This window comes from Rhincodon typus, chromosome 6 (genome assembly GCF_021869965.1).
Source record: "Rhincodon typus isolate 14 chromosome 6, sRhiTyp1.1, whole genome shotgun sequence".
Taxonomy (NCBI): domain Eukaryota; kingdom Metazoa; phylum Chordata; class Chondrichthyes; order Orectolobiformes; family Rhincodontidae; genus Rhincodon; species Rhincodon typus.
This window is the reverse complement of record NC_063337.1, coordinates 15,460,863-15,483,832: the sequence shown is the minus strand read 5'-3', so window position 1 is coordinate 15,483,832 and position 22,970 is coordinate 15,460,863. Positions and strand designations below refer to the sequence as shown.

General features: G+C 43.1%; 1 protein-coding gene across 1 annotated transcript in view; it reads right to left on the bottom strand.

Annotated features, from left to right (window-relative positions):
* oca2 (oculocutaneous albinism II) overlaps positions 1-22,970 on the bottom strand; it is a 403,227-nt gene that overhangs the window by 242,138 nt on the left and 138,119 nt on the right. Inside the window, exons 9-10 of the mRNA XM_048598233.1 lie at positions 4,048-4,119; positions 1,385-1,450 (exon numbers count right to left, since the gene is read on the bottom strand). Of these exons, the coding sequence (XP_048454190.1) occupies positions 1,385-1,450; positions 4,048-4,119 (138 nt within the window). The remainder of the gene's footprint in view (positions 1-1,384; positions 1,451-4,047; positions 4,120-22,970) is intronic.

Below are 22,970 nucleotides of genomic sequence, written 5' to 3'. Positions count from 1 at the left end.
ATCCCATGAATGATTCAAAACACAAAAAGTAGCCATCCATCAGCCTTTAGTTGAATCTGAGTACAACCAGAAGAATTACATGCTACCACCAAAACAATATTTCTCTCCTTATTGTGACTGGTTTTATATTCCAGAAAGACAGTTAGTGACAAATAGTATCAGAGCCAATCCTTACTAAATTGTATATTTATTTACAGAGTGAAAGTTTGCAAGCATCCACCTCCAAACTTAACCCAACACCTTGAATAAGTGCCTCTGTATATGCAAAACCTCAACTAATGCCCACCACCAACATATAATTAAACACGTGTCAGGGCAGCACGGTGGATCAGTGGTTAGCACTGCTGCCTCACAACACCAGGGAGGTGGGTTCGATTCCACCCTAGGCAACTGTGTGTGGAGTTTGCATATTCTCCCTGTGTCTGCGTGGGTTTCCTCCTGGAACTCCAGTTTCCTCCCACAGTCCAAAGATGCACAGGTTAGGTGGATCAGCCATGCTAAATTGCCCATTGTGTCCACAGATGTGCAGGCTATGTGGGTTAGCCATGGGAAATGAGGGGTTATAGGGACAGGTTAGGGGGAGTGGGTCTGGGTGGGATGGTCTTTGGAGGGTCAGTGTAGGCTTGATGAGCTGAATGGCCTGTTTCCATGCTGTAGGGATTCTATTGGGGCAGCACAGTGGCTCACAGCGCCACGGACCCAGGTTCGATTCCACCCTTGGGTGACTCTCTGTGTGGAGTTTGCACATTCTCCGTGTGTCTGCGTGGGTTTCCTCCCGGAACTCTGGTTTCCTCCCACAGTTCAAAGATGCGCAGGCCAGGTGGATTGGCCTTACTGAACTGGCCACGTTAAATTGTCCATAGTGTTCAGGGTGCAGATTAGGTGGATTATAGAGGGTGGGATGCTGTGAGGGTGTGGACTTGTATAAAAATTCTATAAAAGGAAAAATACATCTAAAAGATAATAAAAGGTCATTCATAACTGAAAGGGGAGGATGAACAGAAGTGGCTCAAACCCTGGAGAAGTGCTGGATTGTTACAATGATCTTCAGAACTCAAAGTGCTGTACTCTGAACTTTTGGATGCTGCCTGTTTTCAATGTAAACAAAATGCCTTGCAACACCCGCGAACTCACATCTCACTTTCTGCGAGTGAAGCACATGACTTTGCAAATTCTGGTGTTGCTCAGCCAAAACAAATCAATTTCTGACACCAATGTTTGACACAAGCGTTGAAATGTTTTGCAAAACTGGCAGACGGCGAGATTAAAATTAAGCATTAAAGTCTGCTCCGCAGTTAAACTGCTTGAAAAAGATAACATTTTAAAAGAGAGAAAACCATGTATGCATGAATAAAATAACCCCAGTTAAAATGACTTTAATTACCATTCCAAACAGTAATGCCAGTGTTTCATAGTCAATCCACTCCACAACTGTAACCATGCTTGGTCTCTGCAATCAAAAATATAACATTCACAGTTAACCCCATGGATCTAGTTAAACAGTTTAATTGTAGTATAGGCTCTACTTTCTTCTGTTTTCCCATTCTTTTCAGATGCAAGTCAACCTTTACATTTTTCTGTTATTAAACACCAAAATAAAAGGCATAATTTGTTAAAACCAAGTCAGGCTTGTTGGATAAATTATTCACTTTCTGTCAGAGGCTGTGTTAGTATTGACAAGTGAAAAGATGGCAGAAATCCTTCAAAATATTGGCAAAGTCTCAAGTTGAGTTCCCACCTTCCACATGACTGAATCAGAGAAGCATAGAACAACACAGCCCACAGGAAGCCTATTCAGTTGGTCATGCCAATGCCAGATACAATCCAATTTATCCCATTCCCCTACTGAAAACAAAGCACTGCGGATGCTGGGATTATGAAATTAGAACAAAGTGCTCTAGAAACCTAGCAGCTTTGGCAGCATCTGTGGAGAGAGAAAAACAGAGAGCTAAATCTTATGTGTTTTTGGCTAAGTCTGAGCAGAGTTAAAGTTTCTCGGAGTGTTTTCACCACAAGGCCTTGCAAGTTTTCTCACCTTAAAGTCTGCTCCGCAGTTAAACTGCTTGAAAGAGATAGCATTTTAAAAGAGAGAAAACCATGTATGCATGAATAAAATAACCGCAGTTAAAATGACTTTAATTACCATTCCAAACAGTAATGCCAGTGTTTCATAGTCAATCCACTCCATAACTACAGCGGCCCTCACGTTCGATTTCCATCCCATTTTAACATGGACCATTCCCATAGATACTTGCCACTCCACAGATACCCAATGGAAAAGCAACATCAGTGTGCTCTGCGCATATCCAAAAGCCCGTTGCATATTCCAAAAATGCCCAAGGCAAAGACCGAATCTGAACATGGCGGAGAGAGGAAGATGGCACTGTGAATCTCCAATGGGGACCTGGAGGTCCTTGTGCATGGAGTGGTCCAGAACACTAATAGCCTTTCCAGTAGGATTGGCAAAGGAGGCAGTTGGTTTTTTGAGTCTTTTCCCTATTTTCTCCAACCCCAAAACTATATAATGGCTCAGCCATTTCCATAATCGGAGACAGCTGAATGATCCAGTTTGGAAAAAGTATTGAGAAGTGACCAGCAGTCCAAGGAATGGGTCTTTGATATTCAATTGGGAGAAATGAATTGGATTCCTTATCCTCCATCTCTCATTTTCCTGCATTATTCAGAGTCTGGGCCAAACTGAAGATCCAAACACCATGTTGTTATACTTAATTAGCTAACTGAAGTTGGCCTGAAGGAGATAAAACACAGTTTCATTAATCAGAGGAGTTGGCAGATCAGAGAAGCTGCCGAGCTAGATTTACTTGGTGGAGTCCAGGACTGAGGAACTTCAGCTATTTGGGGAGATGGAGAAGTCGGATTTGTTCAGTGTAAAGGTCTTTGGCATTCTGACACTTTGAGATAGAGTAAATCAGAAGAGGCTATTTTGACTGGAAGAAGGGTCAGTAACCAAAGGATGTAGATCTGAAAAAAATTGGCAGATGTTTCAGTGGGGAGATGAGGAAAATATATGTTATGAGGCAAACTGCTTGGAAGGCAATGGAAGTGAATTCAATCATCAATTTTAAGAGAAAATTGTATATGTGACCATAGGACATAAGATGTAGGAATAGAAGCAGGCCATTTAGCCCATCAGCCTTATTCTGCCATTGAAAGAGAGAATGTTTAATAGTTTAATAATTCTCAATTCCGTGTTTCTGTCTTTTAACAAAAATCCTTGATTCCCTTTATTGCCCATTTTTCTCTTACCCAGGAATTAAATTCAATTTGCTAGACAGTCTTCAATTCAATTTTTGTTTGGTATAGCGACTACATCAAAATATTCTCTGGCTCAAACATATTGCACAAACTGTTGTTTAACCTGTACACAGCTCTGCGAGAAGCCATAAGAAAGGGTATGCAGACAGAGAATAATACTACAGAATTTCAAAATTCAGTAAGTGTACTACAACTAATGTTTGTAAGGAGTGGGGTTACGGGTCTAGACCCGAAACGTCAGCTTTCCTGCTCCTCTGATGCTGCTTGGCCTGCTGTGTTCATCCAGCTCTACACCTTGTTATCTCTTACTGTTTGTAAGTAACATTCACTTATACCCAAAATTTTCTCCTGGGATAATTTTACTGCTTTATGCTTTGTTAAATCATTTTTAAATTAGATACCTTCTTCATCAAATAGCAGTGAGGATGTTAGATGGAAGTTGCAACATTTGCCCACGATGAACCTAATTTCATTCATTGTGGAGCCAGTTAGCACAGTTGGCTTAGGTGTCTCATGTGTAGTTCAGAAAAGCAGCAATAACACAGGTTTGAATTCCATTTTGGCTGAAATAGACTTGAGACCTGCCTCTTCATCCTTTCCCAATCGTGGAAGACAACAGCAAACCATTGGTTACACAAATTGGCCAAGAGAAATGGCTCAGGATGGAGCTAGTGTCAGCACACAATGAGGTGAGGACATGTATTCATATCGTACAGTCAAGATTCCATAAAAAAGCACTTGAGATGTATTAGGAATGAGGATGACACTTACATCACCAATCACAGCCAAGGCAGCCAAAGCTGCCAGGGATCCCAACATAGCAGCCAAAGATCGGTGCACAATCTGAAATCACAGCACACAAAAAAAATGCAGAATTAATCAATCTAACACAACAACAAGATTCTTTAGATCTCCTTATTTAAGAGTGGAAGTACGGTGCAATCCAAAGAATGGGAAAATATGTTTCAAATCAATGTTTTATAGACTAGGTAACATTAATTTATGGTCCCTTCAGTCCGTTTCTGACAGAGTTAGTTTAAACAAGAGAAATGACTAAATTGTCTAGGAAATTATGAACGGGCACTTTAAGCTGTACCACCCATTCATAATATCAGTTATTCAATTCAAATGATACATACAAGACAAAACTTGAGTAATTAACTTTAGCATTTAGTGATTCAGCCACTTGCTATGCACATCTTTGGATTTTCATTTGTAGTGGCATCATTTGAAGGGTAATTAAGTGAAGTAAAGGATCTGGGCTATGGATTCAAAGTCAATTCATACATTATTTTCCAAAATCAAAATTACCCCAGGGTGTCTCTCCTTGAAGCCTCAAAACAGGACGCAAAAAACATAGAACAGAGCATCACATGGCTGAGATGGTACATATATTTCTCCGATTAGTACATAAGAATAGAGGATCTCCTAGCTAGATGGAGGACAGAATATGGAAGTACATCAAACTGCAGGGATCCCTAGCAAGATTTCCCTCAAGTCAGCAGTAACTCTATTGGCTGGATCACGTGAGCAACTGGCCCCACACCCCCAAAGACATGCTTTATGATTCACTTGCTACTGGCACAAGACAACATGCTGCCCACATCAGTGATAAAATCATGTCTACAAACAAGACCTCAAGTTGACCAGGATTATAGTTGATGCGTGGGAAGTCCATGCTGCCGCCCAAAGTGCCTGAAGACAATCTGTCAGAAAGATTATGGACAAAGCAGAGGTCGAAAGAAATGACCAGATGGAGGAAAAGAAAGCCAACCAGAAGGGGGGAAAGAATAACGAATTTGGGGCCAATGCTACTCATCAGTGACCGCCACTTGCTAATCAGTTTCTACAACCTCAGCAGACAATGTTCAAATGCAGACGGGACATACACCTGAGGTGGAAGGACAATTTAGGAGGGCATACCATAACCTTCTCACTTTACATTTTACAAACTTACTACATTTTCCACAAGCTCTTATCAAGGCTAATAAGCGCTGGGAGCCTAAGAGTGGAAAACTGTGCTTTGCTCAAATACTTTTGGATTAACAGTTCTTTATCACTTGCAAAGTTATGATGGACTATTAAACAACCTCGAGAGTTTGGATTCTTTGGCTTAATAACCTAATCCTTATTCTGCCTTGCTCCTTAAACTGCACTTTTTTCAGACAGTTCTGATGCAGGAGTCAGACTGAACCAATCACCCACATGCCTCTTTCTAAATGATCCTCTCTGTGTTTTCTGTACTCACGGCTGTTTCCACCCCTTCCTTTTGGCTGCATGTTAGTTGGCGTCAGTGCATTGGGTGAGAAAGCCTTGGAACTCATTTTAACTGATGGGCGTCCCTCTATTACACATGCTGAAAGCTGTTCAAATGGAGAGTTTGAATATTTAAAGGGAAAAATGGAAATGGAAATGCAGACAGCAGTAATGTATTCTGATTGTCTTTTTTGTACCAGAATTGGCACAGACATCAAACTATCAAACTGCCAAGGGAAACTAGCATAGCAATACCAGAATTTAGTCTTCCTAAATAGAGTAGTACATCAATAAATTGTAATGGAACTACCGGAGTTACTCCAGAGTATTAGGAGAACAAAGAATATAAAAGGCATGCAGAAAGGGCAGACAAGAGGGTTTAGCATGGTCTTGTTAATTAAACAGCTAGCTCCAGCAGAGGATTAACAGATTGAGTGGCCTGATGCTGTGCTGTAAATTCTTTGATTCCATGAGTGTAGATCTGCCAAGTGCCTCCAATTAAAGTGAATTGTAATCACCGTCCAGGGCTTTCCTCAGTGCTGATCCTTTGTCCATTGGCATAAATTCATAAGAAATACAGCGGAATACCTGTCCACAAACACATCAGGGCTTTCCATTGCTCAGCCAGTGAAACCATGATGGCCAAGAGGGAGCAGTTGTTGGAGGAGCAGCCAAGCTGTTCTGATTTTTAAAAAGTGGCCTAATTTTATTACTTTAAACAAACTCTGCTCCAGCGGTTCACAGAGACAATAAATACAGCTGGGAGAGCTCGAATGGTCTCACACTGTGTGGTAGAAATCTATGATTCATTCACCCTTGGTTTGCACTGATTTAGCAGCACCTCCATTTACTTTTCCATGTCCTGGAATCCTACACTTAGAGAAAGAAAGGGGGAGGTTTTGGGGAGAAACTGCATGCAAGCAGCTGGCCAGAAGGACATGTTGGTTGACTGCTCAGAGGTCCTGCCAGGAGGTCGAACCCACCTTGACACTAGGCCTCAGTTGTAACAGGCTGCAGCTGAAACCAGGGTCAGTGAAAATTACATCCCTGGGGTTGCACTCAATTGGCAGCGAGTGGGAATTAGATTAACAGGTGCCAAGGTCGGTTTTGTGTTCTACTTATGTTTGTTCCAACCTGACAAGAAATGAAGAGCTTTTGGATTTGGGTGGTACGGTGGTTCAGTGGTTAGCACTGCTGCCTCACAGCGCAAGAGACCTGGGTCCGATTCCACCCTGGGGCAACTGTCTGTGTGGAGTTTGCACATTCTCCCTGTGTCTGCGTGGGTTTCCTCCGGGTGCTCCGGTTTCCTCCCACAGTCCAAAGATGTGCAGGCCAGGTGGATTGGCCATGCTAAATTGCCCATTGTGTTCAGGGGTACGTAGATTAGCTGGGTTATAGGAGAATGGGTCTAGGTGGGATGCTCTGAGGGCTAGCATGGATTTGTTGGGCCAACGGGCCTGTTTCCACACTGTAGGGATTCTATGATTATGGCCCAGCCACCAGCTAAAATTATGTCTGTGTGCAGCTATATTCCCAGTCTACATACTGGCCGATGATTAAACTGGGAACCAACTAAATGCAGTAGAGAACAACACTCTGCATTTTACTCACTAATCTGTGGCATAGGATCAGAGACAAAATCTTATTAAAAGATTCCAATCATGTTCCCGGAGCGTTTGCAGAGAATTACTGGCACAACATTGACGGTGGACCTTTTTCCTTTAATTACCTCAGACTGCAACAGCAGTCACCTGTAAATAATTTTACTGTTTAAAGATTAAAGAAGACATGTTTTCCTAAGAGCCTCATTAGCAACAATAAGTGTGTTCCTCTCACAACTCAAACATATTTCAGGGTGGTGTGTTAGTGTTATCTCTCTTGACAATTGTCTTATTGTGGTAGTCTTAGAATCCGTTGGGTGCTCTACAGCACTTGAGAGGGATTGCTGAGCCCTAAAGTCTTCTTAAGATCACTGTTTAATTATCATTCTAATGAAATAGTTATTCTCTTAGATTTATTTGCATCTCTCTTCAGTGTCACTTCCATGTAATCTTTTATATCACTTTACACTTTCAGATTGGAGTGTTAACCTTTCACACTACAACTCTACTCGAACCTCTGCCAAAATTCTCTGTCTCACGAGGATAAACTTTTGGTGTGTTCACCAATCTCCCAATTCTCAATTATAATTCCCTCAGAAGTGGCTGAGGATCTATATTGTCCAAGTTTTCCAGGCCATTCTCTGAATCATTAACTACATACGAAAGTACAACAGTAGGAGTAAGCCACTTCTGTTTCTGATTCTGTTCTGCCATTTAGTAGGAATATTAATATCAGATTGTACCGCAGCTCAACATTCCAACCTTCTCCTGACAACTTGCTTCTCAAAAATCCATCCACCTCTGCCTTAAAAATATTTTTTGAGGAAGAGGCTTCCACAGACTTCAAACTCTAAGGAAAAATTCTCCTCACCTGTCTCATTTCCCACAAGAGGAAACATCGTCGTCTATCTACCCAGTCAAGGTCTCTCAAGATATTAAAAGTTTCAACAAAGTTACCTCTTACTCCTGTAAACTCCAGTGGCTACAAGCCCAGCTTTTCTAAAATTTCCACTGAAGACTAGCTGCCCACTCCAGCTATTAGTCTGGTAAACTTTTGTGGATCTGCCTCTAATGTATTTATGTCCTTTCTTAACTTAGGAGGCCAATACAGTTCACAGAACACCAGATGTGGTCTCACCAGTGCCTCTCACCATTTCGATGGTGTCGTCAGAGGGATCAGAGAATGTCAGCTCTCCGTTTCTATTATCACCCGCGACATAGGGTTTGCCAGTCCAGCCCATTAATGGTTTTCTTGCCATCAGAAATAAGGTGCTCCTGTTTCGTCTTCTTCCACACCCATAGCCCCCCTCCCCCAACACCCCACCAAGAACAGGAAATGTCTATTGTCAGGAAGAAAAGTGAACATTAATCATAATACTGACCATAAACCAGGTGTTAGCAAGTTAATGTTCAATGCCTTTGGAAACATAGAAAGTAGGAGCAGGAGTAGGCCATTCGGCCCTTTGAGCCTACACCACCATTCAATATGATCATGGCTGATTTATGCAAGCTGACTCCTGCTTTCTCTCCATACCCCTTGATCCTTTTAGCTGCAAGGACCACATCCAGCTCCCTCCTTAATAAATCTAACAAACTAGCTCCAATAGCTTTCTGTGGTAGAAGTCCGTAGGTTCACAACTCTTTGAGTGAAGAAATTCTTACTCCTCTAATGTTCTGAATGGCTTACTCCTTATTCTTAGACTGTAATCCCTAGTTCTGGACTTCTCCAACATCAGGAACATTCTTCCTACAATTAGCCTGTCCAGTCCCATCCAGGTATACATATGTTTTGATGAGATCAGCCTCTCTTTCTTCTAAATTCCAGTAAATACAAGCCCAGTCGATCCAGTTTTTCTTCGTATGTCATTGTACAAATGAATTTCCATCCCTTTCTTCATCATTTTACTGAGCTGGTCTAACTTCCTATAATTTTCTCGCCCTTGCAGGAAAATCCATGGAAGACAAGGAGGTGAAGGCTCAGCTGTTTCTGGGATTGTCGATGAACTTTCACCCACATCTCTGTCCTAATGATGGGTCTCGAACTCGCTGTTCTTGTGATGTTAATCGTGCAAGTGCTTGGGTGATCTACAGCCTTAAAGGCTCTGGGGTAAAAAGTCTCTTTAAAATTCCTGTTTGCTCAACAATCTGTGAACTACTTACAGACTTGGATTTAGGTCAATGTCTACAAGAGTCTCTTACATGAGATTTCTTTTACATCACCATTGATGCGGCTCACTGTTTACGCTTTTGAAAGTTAACCCTTATCTCTCTCAGTTCACTGGTCTGGGGCTTACCTTTTATTGGCTTTGTGTCAATTTTGCAAAGTTTCACTGAGGATTTCTGTCCATGAGCACTAGCATATTTTCTTGCATTGTCTTCCAGAACTCTCCTTTATTGACTACCTATCCCACACCGATGGTGCCATTCATGTCTGATACTAGCTCGATTCTATCACTCACCACACCCAGAAGAACTTACCACTGCTGGGGTATCCCAGAATTGATTGGCTTCCCTGGCACCCTTTAGGAGAGGGTGGATAGGCTGGGATTCTTTTCCCTGGAGCGTAGGAGACTGAGGGCTGACCTGATAGAGGTAGATAAAATCCTGAGAGGCATCAATAAGGTAGATAGCGGGCAGCTTTTCCCTGTGGTAGGGGAGTGTGAAACTAGAAGATAAGGCTTTAAGGTGAGGGGGAGAGTTACAAATGGGTCAAGAGAGGCAATTTTTTTGACACAGAGAATGGTGAGTGTCTGAAACAGGCTGTCTGAGGTGGTGGAGGAAGCAAGTACAATTTTGTCATTTAAGAAACATTTAGGCAGGTACATAGATGGGATATGTATGGAGGGATATGGACCAAGTGCAGGTAAATGGGACTAGGTTAAATTGTGAAAACTGGGTGGCACGGGCAGGTTGGGCTGAAGGGCCTGTTTTTCATGCAGTAGACTGCTGTGATTCTCTGACCCATGCAACTTTAAAAGGTTGTTGTGCGCCCAGACAAGAGCTGTCAGCCCAGGGGTTGGCCTACCAGTTGTGGACATTTTTCCCCAGACATGGCACATATGGGGAAATTGATGCCCTGCTTTGAGGACGGGCACCTAGAGGTGCGGAGGGACAAGGTGGTGGAGAGAACTGGCAGAGGAAGCCAGGCTATCAGATCATGCCAGTCTGGCCTGAGGTTTCCCATCAGGTCAGTGTGGTGATCATGGTCCAGAGGAATGCCCAGCAGTGAAGGGAGAAGCTCAATGATCTCTTTTCTCCAATACCCAATACTCACTCTACCTCTGCCACTGCACCCACCTCCCAGCAAGGCTCATTCTCGACCCCGTTCACTGTTACATGAAACATTTCCGATCACTCACTTGCACCCACCCTAGCCTCCCGGCACTTCACATCCTCTACGCTGTCTACTCGCTCGCCCAAGATGCCTTGCCACTTCTTACCCACCAGCTGTGCCATCCACTTTCACCTCGGTCAATCCATCCCTTTATCGAATAAGGTTAGAATCAAGATGGTTGATGGGCTCCTCTTTGAGAAAAGGATCTTGGACCCTGAACTGCCAAAGTGACTGACTGACTGTGTCCGAGCCTCTGAACTGATACTGGAAGCTGCCCTTCTCTTCCTGGACCAGGGCCTCCTGGCTGAAGGGTGTCATCCTCCACTTGACTGAAGACTGCTGGCAAGTACAACAAGCTTCCTGCCTTGTGCCTACAATAAATGGCTAAGACAGAAGTGGTCAGCCTGGTACCTGTAGCTGGGGGGAGGACAGGGCGTGAATGGTATCAGAAGCACAAAAAAAGGGCAAGGCAGGGACGTTATGAATATCCAGGTTGGCTAAAAATGTGAGAAGCAAACAACCCTGAGGTACAGCCTGGTCCAATCCATGAGCTGGGTGCCCGACCCAATGCATACAGTGTCCTTGCAGCAGCATTTTAATGCTAGTTGTCAGTACACCTCTGAAAAGCATCTTAAAATGCAGCAGGATCCTCTAAGTGAATTGCAGAGGTACCATGAGTGTGCTGAGAGGCTGGAATGAGTTAAATGGCAGTATCTATGAAGTGGGAGGGTGTAGTGGTGAGAGCAGCAGGTAGTCTGGAGCATGTCCTGAGATAGTAACACCTGGTATCCAAGATGATGGTCCGAAGGAGCAAGCAGGTTCCTGGAGTCACCAGGTACCCGCTCAGAATTCCCATCGGGAGTTCTCATTTCCTCGTGGCAGCTGGTAGATTAGGAGGCTGCACATTAATGAGGTGAGATGTGCAGGTAATAAGGACATTAATGAGCAATAATCCACCCTAAACCACTGCTGCCCAGCAGGAATCTCGCCTCAATGTCTGGAACTTCATTGGAAAGCGCAGCAAGTTGTTCCCAACATCACCAAAGGCTTTACTAGACTTCTCACGCAATTCTCCCAGATTTCGCGCCGTAGCTTACAACATTCAGGCCTCTTAAGATTCTACCCACTAATCTTGAAATAATACAGTCAGTTCCGCTATAACGCGTGTTGCTTCAATGCGAATTGGCTGTAATACAATTGATAATTGATTTTTCTAAAACGCAAACTTGTGTTGGCTATAACGATTGGCTATGGCGATTCCATTGGTGCGCGGAGGAGTAGGTATCGACATCACATGATCGTTTCACGGGATTTGTTGTGAATACGTACAACGTTAGCACCGAAAGAGTCTCTGCGTTGGCATCACATGATCATTTCGCAGGTTGAGTCACGAAGTGCTTTCTGTGAGAGGTACAATACAACCTCCTCCCCAACAAGTCATCTTGACATGTTTTCAAGGTAAAGTGTTACATTTATTTTTGTTTCACTACTAGATAAGGATTAAACATTTATTCAAATTGTGCTATCCTTTGTGTTAGGCTTTTGAATGATTTTGAGCAATATATTTTGGTGGCCTATCCTCAACCCCACTTTTCCCACAGGCCCCGTTATTTCTATAGCGCAATGTTCTATAACGCGATGTTGCACAGGAATTGCGTTATAGCAGAACTGACTGACAAATATATCATTCTACAGCAATCACATTTGCATCTATTGTACAATAGTCAAAAATCTAATTTAATGGTAATGGTAAAAGCATGAAATTTAAATTGCAAATATGAGTCATGGCATGGGCAGCCAAGACTATATGCATAACAATAATCTGGTAGAAAAGCCTTTAGAGCGGTATAGAGCAGCAAGGAGCCAGAAGAGTGGCTTACCCTCGGTTTTACAATTCCTGGTCCCTCCAGCTGAACTTGCCAGGAAAGTCATTCCCAAACTGGTGCTGCAGAATAAATTACAAAATTGCTATTGTTCAATTCAGTGCACTGTCTAATCCTCCCCCTTGCGTTATTGATGAAAAGGTATAGAGCAGTAATTATAAACTGTGTCTACAATAGGAAATAAGATGTTAATGTTATTGTACAGAGTGAAAACATGGACAGACCGCCCTGAGAAATGTTTGACTTCTGAGGGGAATGCACTTATTGTCACTAATGAGGATATTAGGGGAATGTGTCTTCTTTAATCTTTAAACAGTAAAATTCTTTACAGGTGACTGCAGTTGCAGTCTGAGGTAATTAAAGGAAAAAAAGTACACTGTCAATGTTGTGACAGATGTGCTTAGAAACTCTCTGCAAACACTCTGGGAGCAACCTGACTGGAATTTTTTTAATGACAGTTTGTCAATGACCTCTGCTAAGGCTTACTGAGTAAATGCAGAGAGTGGTGCTACAGTGCACACTGGTAAATAGAGTTTTGCCCAGTTTTATCTTCAGGCTGCACCGACCCAGTGGACATCGCCCCATATAAAAGAGAAAAGAGAAATTTGCATTTACATAGTGTTTGCATGTACTCGGTACAGCCCAGAGTATTTTACAGTAACTGAAGTGTCAGCGTCTTCAATGTTGGAAACACAGCCGACAAAGACCCTACAGTATATTGCTCACACACTAATGTGATAATGACTGCTTTTAGCAATGCTGGTTGAGGAATACCTATTGCCAGGTCAAGGGGTGAACTCTCCTCCATTTTTTGAATAGAGCCATGGGATATTTTATGTCAGTCTGAGACAACTGACAGGCCCTCAGTTTAACAACTCATCTGTAGCACCTCCAACATTGCAGCAGTCCCTCTGTACTACACGAGCACGTCAGCCTTAATTATGGGTGAACCCAAACCATCTGGTTCAGAGGTTTGGGTACTTATTGTGGTAAAGCTGACATGTGAGTCAGATGTTGAAGACAGCAGACTGGTGGATATCAAACAAGGACCCAGTTCTCAATCCCTATAACTCTATTGCCCGGAGTACAGGAAGTGTTCTCACAACCCAAAGCAGCCCATAGTCTTACCCTGACAAAGATTGGGATGCACTGGGAATGGGGCTGGGAATCCCACAACCTGGTTGCAAACAGCATTGTTAAAGGACAGCAAAGTTTCCGGACTCTCTGAAAATTCAGTCGATAATACGTGCTGCTCACACATTATCAACTCACTTCACACTATTAATCAAAGTAAAAATCTACCCTGCTGCAGTTAAAAACGAACATTGGTAGGGACCCAGAACACACCAATTTTAACACCAAAATTGCATTTCACCCCATCTGTCTGAGTCATGAAATTGCTAAAAAACCTCAACTGATTTAGGAATAAAAATCAAAATCTAATCTATAAATCACACACTGAGACAAAATTTGATCTATAGATGCCTTGCGCATGCACCTACATCAACCAGCAACAAAATGTACTGTGAATACCACCAATCAAGTAATTAAGCAACAGATTGCAGAAAGATACACATCTAAAATGATGTGCTACTATTCCTGGGAGAGAGAACGCACCAGAGGTGAGTTTTCAAAACAGGTCAAAGCTCTTCATGTAGTCAAATGTCATGCAGCAGATGTGGAAACTAAGCAGCACATCATTATCAAATGGATGAGTGTTCTAGTGATTGGAATGAGCTCAGCCAGTGGACGTCTCAGAACACGGGCTCCCTGATTGTCCAGGTTAATTCCAGACAGGAGCGTCGGAGTAGGTAGCCTCCGGGCTCCTCAGCTCAAGGTTCATCCATCTGTCTGCTTTTTCTTTTTCCTTTTCCTTCCTCTCTCTCTTTTCTCTAAGATTTTTAAGTGTTTGATTTTAAAAAAGAAAACTTACCACGGAGTGCCTGAGGGCCAGAGCGGAGTAGGGCTGGTGGCACGGAGAGGGATAGAGCTGGAGGCACTGAGAGGGACAGAGCTGGAGGCACAGAGCAGAGCAGGGTTGGAGGCACGGAGAGGGGCAGAGCTGGAGGCACGGAGAGGGGCAGAGCTGGAGGCACGGAGGGGGCAGATCTGGAGGCACGGAGCAGAGCAGGGTTGGAGGCACAGAGAGGGACAGAGCTGGAGGCACCGAGAGGGACAGAGCCGGAGGCACGGAGAGGGACAGAGACAGAGGCATGGAGCAGAGCAGGGCTGGAGGCATGGAGCAGAGCAGGGCTGGAGGCACGGAAAGGGACAGAGCTGGAGGCACGGAGAGGGACAGAGCTGGAGGCACAGAGAGGGACAGGGCTGGAGGCACGGAGTGGTGCAGGCTGGAGGAATGGAGCAGAGCAGAACGGGCTGGGGGCATGGAGCAGAGCAGACTGGAGGGGAGCTGGAGGTATAGAGCAGAGTGGGGCTGGATGCATGGAGCGGTGCAGGCAGTGGTGTGGAGTGTAGCAGAGCTGCAGGCCCAGAGCAGAATGGGCTGGAGGCATGGAGCTGGTGGCCGGAGAGGAGATGAGTGGTGACGGTTGTTGGACTGGGGATCGGTCTGGGCGGTTAGTGGCTTGCGAGCTCGGTAAGACTTCACGTGGAAGCCCCCTGCGCTGATCTACTACAATGTAATGTTTACCTGTAATCTGTTTATCTGATTGTGATGTTCATCCTTTTAGCTTTATTTCGTATTTTCTAACTTATACTATGAATCACCGTAAGGTGATGAATTTTTTTTCTTTCTCTATTTTTTGTCTAAGATTTGTAACTAGGTACTTTGTACCTAAGATGGTGCCATGCCGAGTGACATTGTAAACATTTCACTGTACTCCTGTACTTGAGTACATGTGACAATTAACACAACTCTAAATTCTCAAACGGCCCAGTCAGGGAGACCTGGCTGACAGATATAAACAGGAGTGTCAGAGGTTCAGCTCACTCTGACAGCTGGCTCCGAGGAAGCCAGACCAGTGTCATGTACTAAGCACACGTAAGTAAATGGTGACTTGGTGATGGGATACCAGCCTCTGTGGAGTTATTTCAAGTGTCAAATGCAAAGATCAAGCAACGGCAAACCAAGCAATTTGGTTCCAGTCATTCATCTACACCAGCCGAGGCACTTCTTTTTATTTCTTTACCCTTCCTTCTGACTTTTGTCTTGCACCATCGGTTTTGATACTAAATGCACTCCTGCCCACCACCTTATCTCTGAATTTCCATTTATTCCTTCCTACACTGCTGCTTTTGTGCTTGCTATAAACGTTTTTTTTATTATTTGTTTACAGGATGAAGGTGTCGTTGATTGTCCAACCCTAATTGTCCAGAAGGAAGTTATTCAGCATTGCTGAAAGCCTGGAGTCACACATAGGCTGGACTAGGTAAGGACGGCACTTTTCCTCTCTAAAGTGTATTAGTGTCCCGGATGGTTTTTTTTCCCCAACAATCATCAATGGATTCATGGTCATCATTCCAGATTTTTTTCCAATTAACATTCCTCCTCTGCTGTGGCAGTGGTTCGATCCTGTGTCCCCAGAACAATACCTGGTATCTGGATTAACAGTCCAGTGATAATACCTCTAGACCATCACTTCCCCATTCAACTTTACCTTCTCCAGTTCTATTATAGGTAAAGTCACCATAGTCTTACCAGACCATACCAATGCCTTGTTAGAGAGAGGTGACTGGTGGTGGTTTAACCTGAGGGGCGTCACGCCTCAGGTGAGGGGAGATGTTGAGAAGGAGAGTCCTTCATGGTAACCTCAGCCAGAGTTGGAATAGAACGCACACTGTTGGCACGAGTCTGCATCACAAACCAGCCATCTAGCTAACTGAGCTGACCAACCCACCTTCATTGGATTGTCAGTGATCTGCAATGTTGGACCCTTCCTGCAAGTGGAGGGGGGCTTTGAAAAAAATTAAGCTCTCACCCATTAACTCTCCACATGATATATGACCTTCCTAGTATTTCCAGCCTTTTTTCTACTTAGATTCCCAGTGACCGCCAGCAGCATTTTGTTTTTATTCCAGTCATTAGCCTCAATGCAGCAGTGGACATCACAGGAAGGCTGTGGCGCAGAAACAGGCCACTCAGCCCATCGTATCAACACCAGCTCTTAAAACCAGAATCATTGCTTGTTACAATTTACCTGCTTTCTTCTCATACACTTGCACATTACTTCTATCTAAACAATCATCTAATATCCTATAAATGCCTGAACTGAATTTACTTCCACCACACTTCCAGGCAGTGCATTCCATGCCACAACTACTCGCTGGGTGAAAATGTTTCTTCATGAATCACATTTGCTCCTTTTGCAAGTCACTTTCAATCTTTGCTCGCTGTTTTTTTGATCCTTTTAAGAGCAGGATAGCTTCTCCCTATCTACCCAATCGAGCTTGCTCATAATTTTGAAAACCTCTATCATATCACCTCTTAGACCACAAGATCATGAAACTATAAGATATAGAAGCAGAATTAAGACATTTGGCCCATTGTCTGCTCCACTATTCAATCATGGCTGATAGGTTTCTCAACCCCATTCTCCTGTCTTCTCCCATAACCTTTAATCTCCTTACTAATCAAGAACCTATCTATTGCCGCCTTAAATACACTCAATGGCTTGGCCTCCATGGTCTTCGCGGCAATGACATTCACGTATTCACCACCTTCTGGCCAAAGAAATTCTTCCTCAATTCAGTTCTAAAGAGTTGTCCTTTCACACTGAGCTGTGCCCTCAGGTCCTAGTCTCTCCTACTGGTAAAATCATCTTTTCCATGTCCATTTTATTCAGGAACCTCAATATTCTGTAAATTTCAATGAGATTCCACCGCCCACACCACCCCCCCCCCCCCCCCCCCCCCCCCCCATCATTCTAAACTCCATCGAATACAGGCCCTTCTTCTCTCCAAGGAGAATAGTCCCAACTTCTTCAATCTGTTCTGAAAACTGGACTTTCTCAAATCTGGAATCTTTCTTGTCAATCACCTCTGCACTCTCTCCAACAATGTGGTGCCCAGATCTATACACGATAATCCAGCTGGGGTCTAACAAGTGTCTTTTGCAAGTCCCATTAAAGGACAATGAATGACAATAACTAAATAAATACCTAAATACACACAAACTTGCAGGGCTACAGTGATAGAGCAGGGGAATTGAACTGATTGGGAATCTACTCTACAAGGAGCTAGCATAGACAGCATGGATTGAATAGCCTTCTTCCATGATGTGGTGACTCTATTAACTTGCAGGAAATAAAAATAACATTTCCCTGCACATTGAGTTATCCAAATGTATATCTTTATAATAGTATTGATGAAATATGACCTAAGTGCAGATGTACAAAAAAAAGTGCAGAACCTACAGGATGTTGCTGAAACGTAGCCTACCACACACTGCTCCTGAGAAGATAATGATGCAGCTTTATTCACTGCCATGGGTACAGTAATCCACAACATGCCAAATGTGTACCAATTTATCAAGGTGTCCACGGAATATTGCCAAAAAATCCAGTTAACCATTTATTATCACTGGTCCGAAAAGTTACTTGGGCTTTTGGATAACACCATGTGCAGGGAAATATTATTTTTATTTCCTGCAAGTTAATAAAGTCACTACAGCATAGAAGAAGGCTTTTCAGTCCATACCATCTATGCTAGCTCCTTGTACAGCAGATTCCCAATCAGTTACTTCCATTTGAAACAAATACATTTTTTCAAGCATTAGGAAGGAATTTTGCCCACACCAAGTAAGGGCTCTCAGTTGATGTCTCGATAGAATCACTGATTTATAGAATTTTATAGTGCAGGAAGAGACCATTTGACCCCATCATGCCTATATTGGCTCCTGAAAGAGCTACCCAGCTAGTCCCATTCTCTAGCCCTATCTCCGTAGCCCTCTAAATTCATCACTTTCAAATATATATCCAGCTCTCTTTTGAAACCTTTCTCCACCTTTCTCCCAGGCAAGCACATTCCAACTTTCTGAGTAAAGAAGTTTCTCCTCATCTCAGTCCTAGCTCTCTTGCTGATTATCTTGAAATTGTGACCCCATAGTCATTGACATAAGTGAATGTGTTGTTCTCTACTTGGCTTCCAAACAGCTCCTACGGCACAACTAATTGGACTTTCTACATCAGTCAGTAGCTTCAATATGCCAACGTCAGAAGAGAAAACTCGCAGTGTATTCTCTCTCATATTTGACAATGGAGAAAAGATGCAGGTTGACATAGTTGTTCCTCCCAATGTTCAGCATCATCACAAGATATTGGCTGTATAAACTGAAGAAAACAGAAGCAATGATAAAAGAATTGAAGGATAACTGAAAGTGCATATGGTCCTACATTCTGGTCTCTCTCATAAGGGCTCCATCCATCAAGAATTGTAATATCGGGTTGTTTTACTGATGGATAAGAATGAAGAGTATAGAACAATTACACATTACTCCCAAATTTTCTTTCAACTGAAGTCAGTGGACAGAAAGATTGAGTGGTGGCCAATCACAGAATCATTACAGCACAGAATCAGGCCATTCGGCCTGTCATGTCTGCACTCCTGTCTCCAAATGAGCGATGCACTTTTTGCCATTCTCTCACCTTCTCAACAGAATGTGATTTGCTGTTAGTTCAATTGTGGCTATCTTGCTCAATTACCAATCGCTATCTCTCCATGCCAATATGCAGCCAGCAAACAAGGCAATTCATCATGCACAGTATGGTACTCCACACCATCACAGAGGTTATGCAACTCCACAAAGCTTAACCTGAAATGAAGTATAATCAGCTGCAGCTTATCAAAGAAAGGTGCTAAATGCATAACTCATGCCAACTTTCAGTGTCAGAACTATTTAATGCACCACCCACAGGTTGGTGAAGGAATGTCAGATGTTCTGAATGTAAGCAATGGTGTGCAAACCATTCTCAAGAGAGTTTTTTTCATTCATTCATGAGATGTGGACATCACTAGTTAGGCCTGCATTTATTGCCCATCCTCAATTGCTCATTGTCAATCCTAATGCTGTAAATCTGGAGGCATACGTAAGCCAGGCCAAACTAGGTAGAGTTTACAAATTCCCAATCCTGAAAGGGCATTAGTGAACCAGATGATGGGATTCTAAAAAAAAAAAGCACTAACTGACAGTTGTCACATGGTCACCACTATGCTAACCCTGTATACCACAACTTCATCGAATTCCAATTTTACAATCAGCCATAGTGGGATTTGAACCCTAGTTACCAGAACTTTTCCCATGATTAAGGCAGTGCCATTGCCACTTCACCACTGCCAAGGAATGGCTTTGGGCTTACAAAATACAAGTATACTTGCCTAAGGAGCTTCCAAAATATTTTGGCCTGGCTTGATGAAAGAGAGAATATTACCAGAATGGGTTCTCCATTCAATTCACAATTCTTGCACCGCCAAGTACCATATCATAGGAATTTACTATAATTAATAATGTTTCACACAATATTACAATTCTCATCTCCATACCACAAAAAGGAGACAGAGATACTGGAGAAGGCACAAAAGAAAATTGATAAGGATGATTCATGATCTGAGAGGTTTTAACCCATTGAGAAGACTTGAACAGATCAGGGCTGGTTGCTCTAAATAAAAGAAGAATGAGGCATGACCTATTAATGGTTTAAAAATTACAATAAGGTTTAATAGGTCAGGCATCCTTGAGATGTTTTGACGAAGGCCACTTAGCAACTACAAAACATAACGTTATGCAGTATTTAATGGTAGTGATGCGGCCCTTGCCCAATGACAAGAAATGGAAGCCCATGCTATCTCTCTCATGGAAGACCCACCAATCAGAGAGCAGCAGTACTATTGAATGGCAGCGCCACCAGGGAGGCATTGGCTGCTGTGGATATGACATCACCCTCATGAGGCCTAATGTTGTGGCTGAATCCCAGGTCATAGGGTTGGTGGGAGACATGTCATGAAGTGGGGTTGGAGGAGGAGGAGGAATGGCCAAGTGGCCAACAGCCTAAACAACTAGGCCCAAAATAAAACTGACTAAACAGTTTATACAATCAAGGCCAGATGGAATGCAAAGAGGCAAGGTTACCACAGGTCAAAAGCCTCTCAAGGATCAGCCCAGACTTGTACTGCATATTGAACAATGGGAGAGTCATTATGACTCAAAACTCATTTAGCCAGAATAATAGGGAGACACATTATGCTTGTGTATTCCCTGGTTTCGGACAATACCCTTGGCACCATGGAGTAATCATATTTTGGAAAGGGGATGGGTACGCCTAAGATGACCGGCCTAACCACACTAGCTGCTGCGACCCCTGCCCTGTGACCCTATTAAGTGAAGTCGGAGAACATTCCGGAAGAAAAGGGGGATAAGAAAGGACACCTAGCAGACATTCCCTCAGTGAAGACTCAGCCAGTGAAGACGCCATGCGAGACTCACCTTCACACCAAGATAAGGAGACAGATATTTTTAAAAACTAGGCAAGATTGAGAGTTGTGAGGAAGATGCAAGGAGGCTTCAAAGTCATTTAAATAAGTTGAGTAAGTGGGCAAACATAGCAGATGAAGTATAAATGTAAAGTCACATAATTCAGTGTGAAAAAGAGAAAGGAATAATGCTATTTAAATGATGACATTCTGAGAAGTATGGATATACAAAGAGATCTGGGTGTCCTTGTAAAATCATGGAATCCCTACAGAGCAGAAAGAGGTTATTAAGCCCACTGAGTCTGCACCAACCCTCCAAAGAGATCCCAAAGTGCTGCAGCCCCCATTGTATGCCTATATTTCCCATGGCGAATCCACCCTAACCTGCACATCTTTAGACTGTGGAAGGAAACCAGACCACCTGTAGGAAGCCCACACAGACATAGGGAGAACGTGCAAACTCCACACAGACAGTCACCCAAGTCTGGAATCAAACCCTGGTCAGTGCTAACCACTGAGCCACCATGTTGCCAACTGACAGAGCTCAGTGAATTGGATCTAACAGCTCAATCAAGTTCATCAGAGCGGTGTGTTTTTCAGGCCGTCAGCTTAGTTTGGGGAAAAGTAGACTTGATTTGTGTAACAGTTGTTTTCTTTAACTTGCGAGTGTTTTAATAAAACTGAGTGTGAACCCCAGTCCTTTGTTTGTATCACACAATTAGAGCAGCTGTTTCATGAGTAATAAACTGGTCAAAGTGTCTGTAGAGAATATTTTACAAAGGGTTTATGGGGTATCAGCATCAAAGGGCGGTCTCTCAGCAGACACCCACAGTTCCTGGTGCCAGGTCACTCTGGACACCCTCACCAGATTTGCTTGTCATGCCCCTTGCACGGTGAGAGTCTTATGTGTGGGCAAGATAATAAGGCCCTTCACTGGGCATTAACTCGCCACTTTCGGGCTACAAGATGGAGCAAGCAATTCTTCCTTTTTTTGATTGGGGTGGAGGCAGGAAGGTGGCAGGATATGCCACCCTTCTCTCAATTAAATACGAGCCCACCACTATTAAATTCCATGCATTGTCATAACTATTCAGGAGAAACCTCTTCACACAGAGTGGTTGGAATGTGGAACTAGCTGCTATAAGGAGGAGCTTTTTTTTAATTTATTCATTCATGGGATTAGGGCATTGCTGGCTAGGCCAGCATTTATTACCCATCCCTAATTGCCCAGAGGGCAGTTAAGAGTCAACCACATTGCTGCGGGTCTGGAGTCACAAGTAGGCCAGACCAGGTAAGGATGGCAGTGTTCCTTCCCTATAGGACATGAGTGAACCAGATGTGTTGTTCCAACAATCGACAATGGATTCATGGTCATCATTAGACTCTTAATTCCAGATTTTTTATTTAATTCAAATTTCACCATCTGCCTTAGCCGGATTCAAACACAGGTCCCTGGGTCATTACCTGGGTCTCTGGATTAGTAGGCCAGCAATAAGACCATTAGGCCATCACTTCCCCATGTGGGGAGCTGAGGTGAACAGCAGCAATCTACTGGAATCTAGTAAAGTAAATGATGGCGAGGGAATAGAATGTCATGCGGATAGTCTTAAATAAAATATGGGTAACAGGATACTCTTATGGAGCATCATGACTGGATTCGGTCAGTTACACTGAGTGCCCTGCTCTGGCCTCTAAATTCTAGCTACCAAAAATCAACAGTCTCAGATCTCCCCTTGTGCAATCGCACCTATCTCAACTTCTTCCACTACTAATTAATTGGACCAGATTAAATTATGCCATGTCAGAACTAATGACAAAAAAAAAACTGAACAGCCAAAAGACAAAGAAAAAAAGTGTTTGAATTCAACTGTTTTTATTTGATTCATTTATGAGATATAGGATAGATGCCCTTGACTTGGCCAATGAATGCTGTCCTTTCCAGTAATGTCCACATCCCATGAGCGAACATTAAAAACAATTTGTTTAATTACTTAACTGGTTTTTTTAGTCACTTCTACATCCAGCACACAGACTAACTGATAAAATAGCCAATCCTGTGTTCCAAATGGGAAAAATTGGTATGCCTGAATTCTTATCAACACCTTACTCTGGTGAAAGAAAATTTTTGTCTCTTGACGTTATGTATGAATCCAAGCAGCCACTGGAAATGGATAGGGAACCACTATATGAATTCTT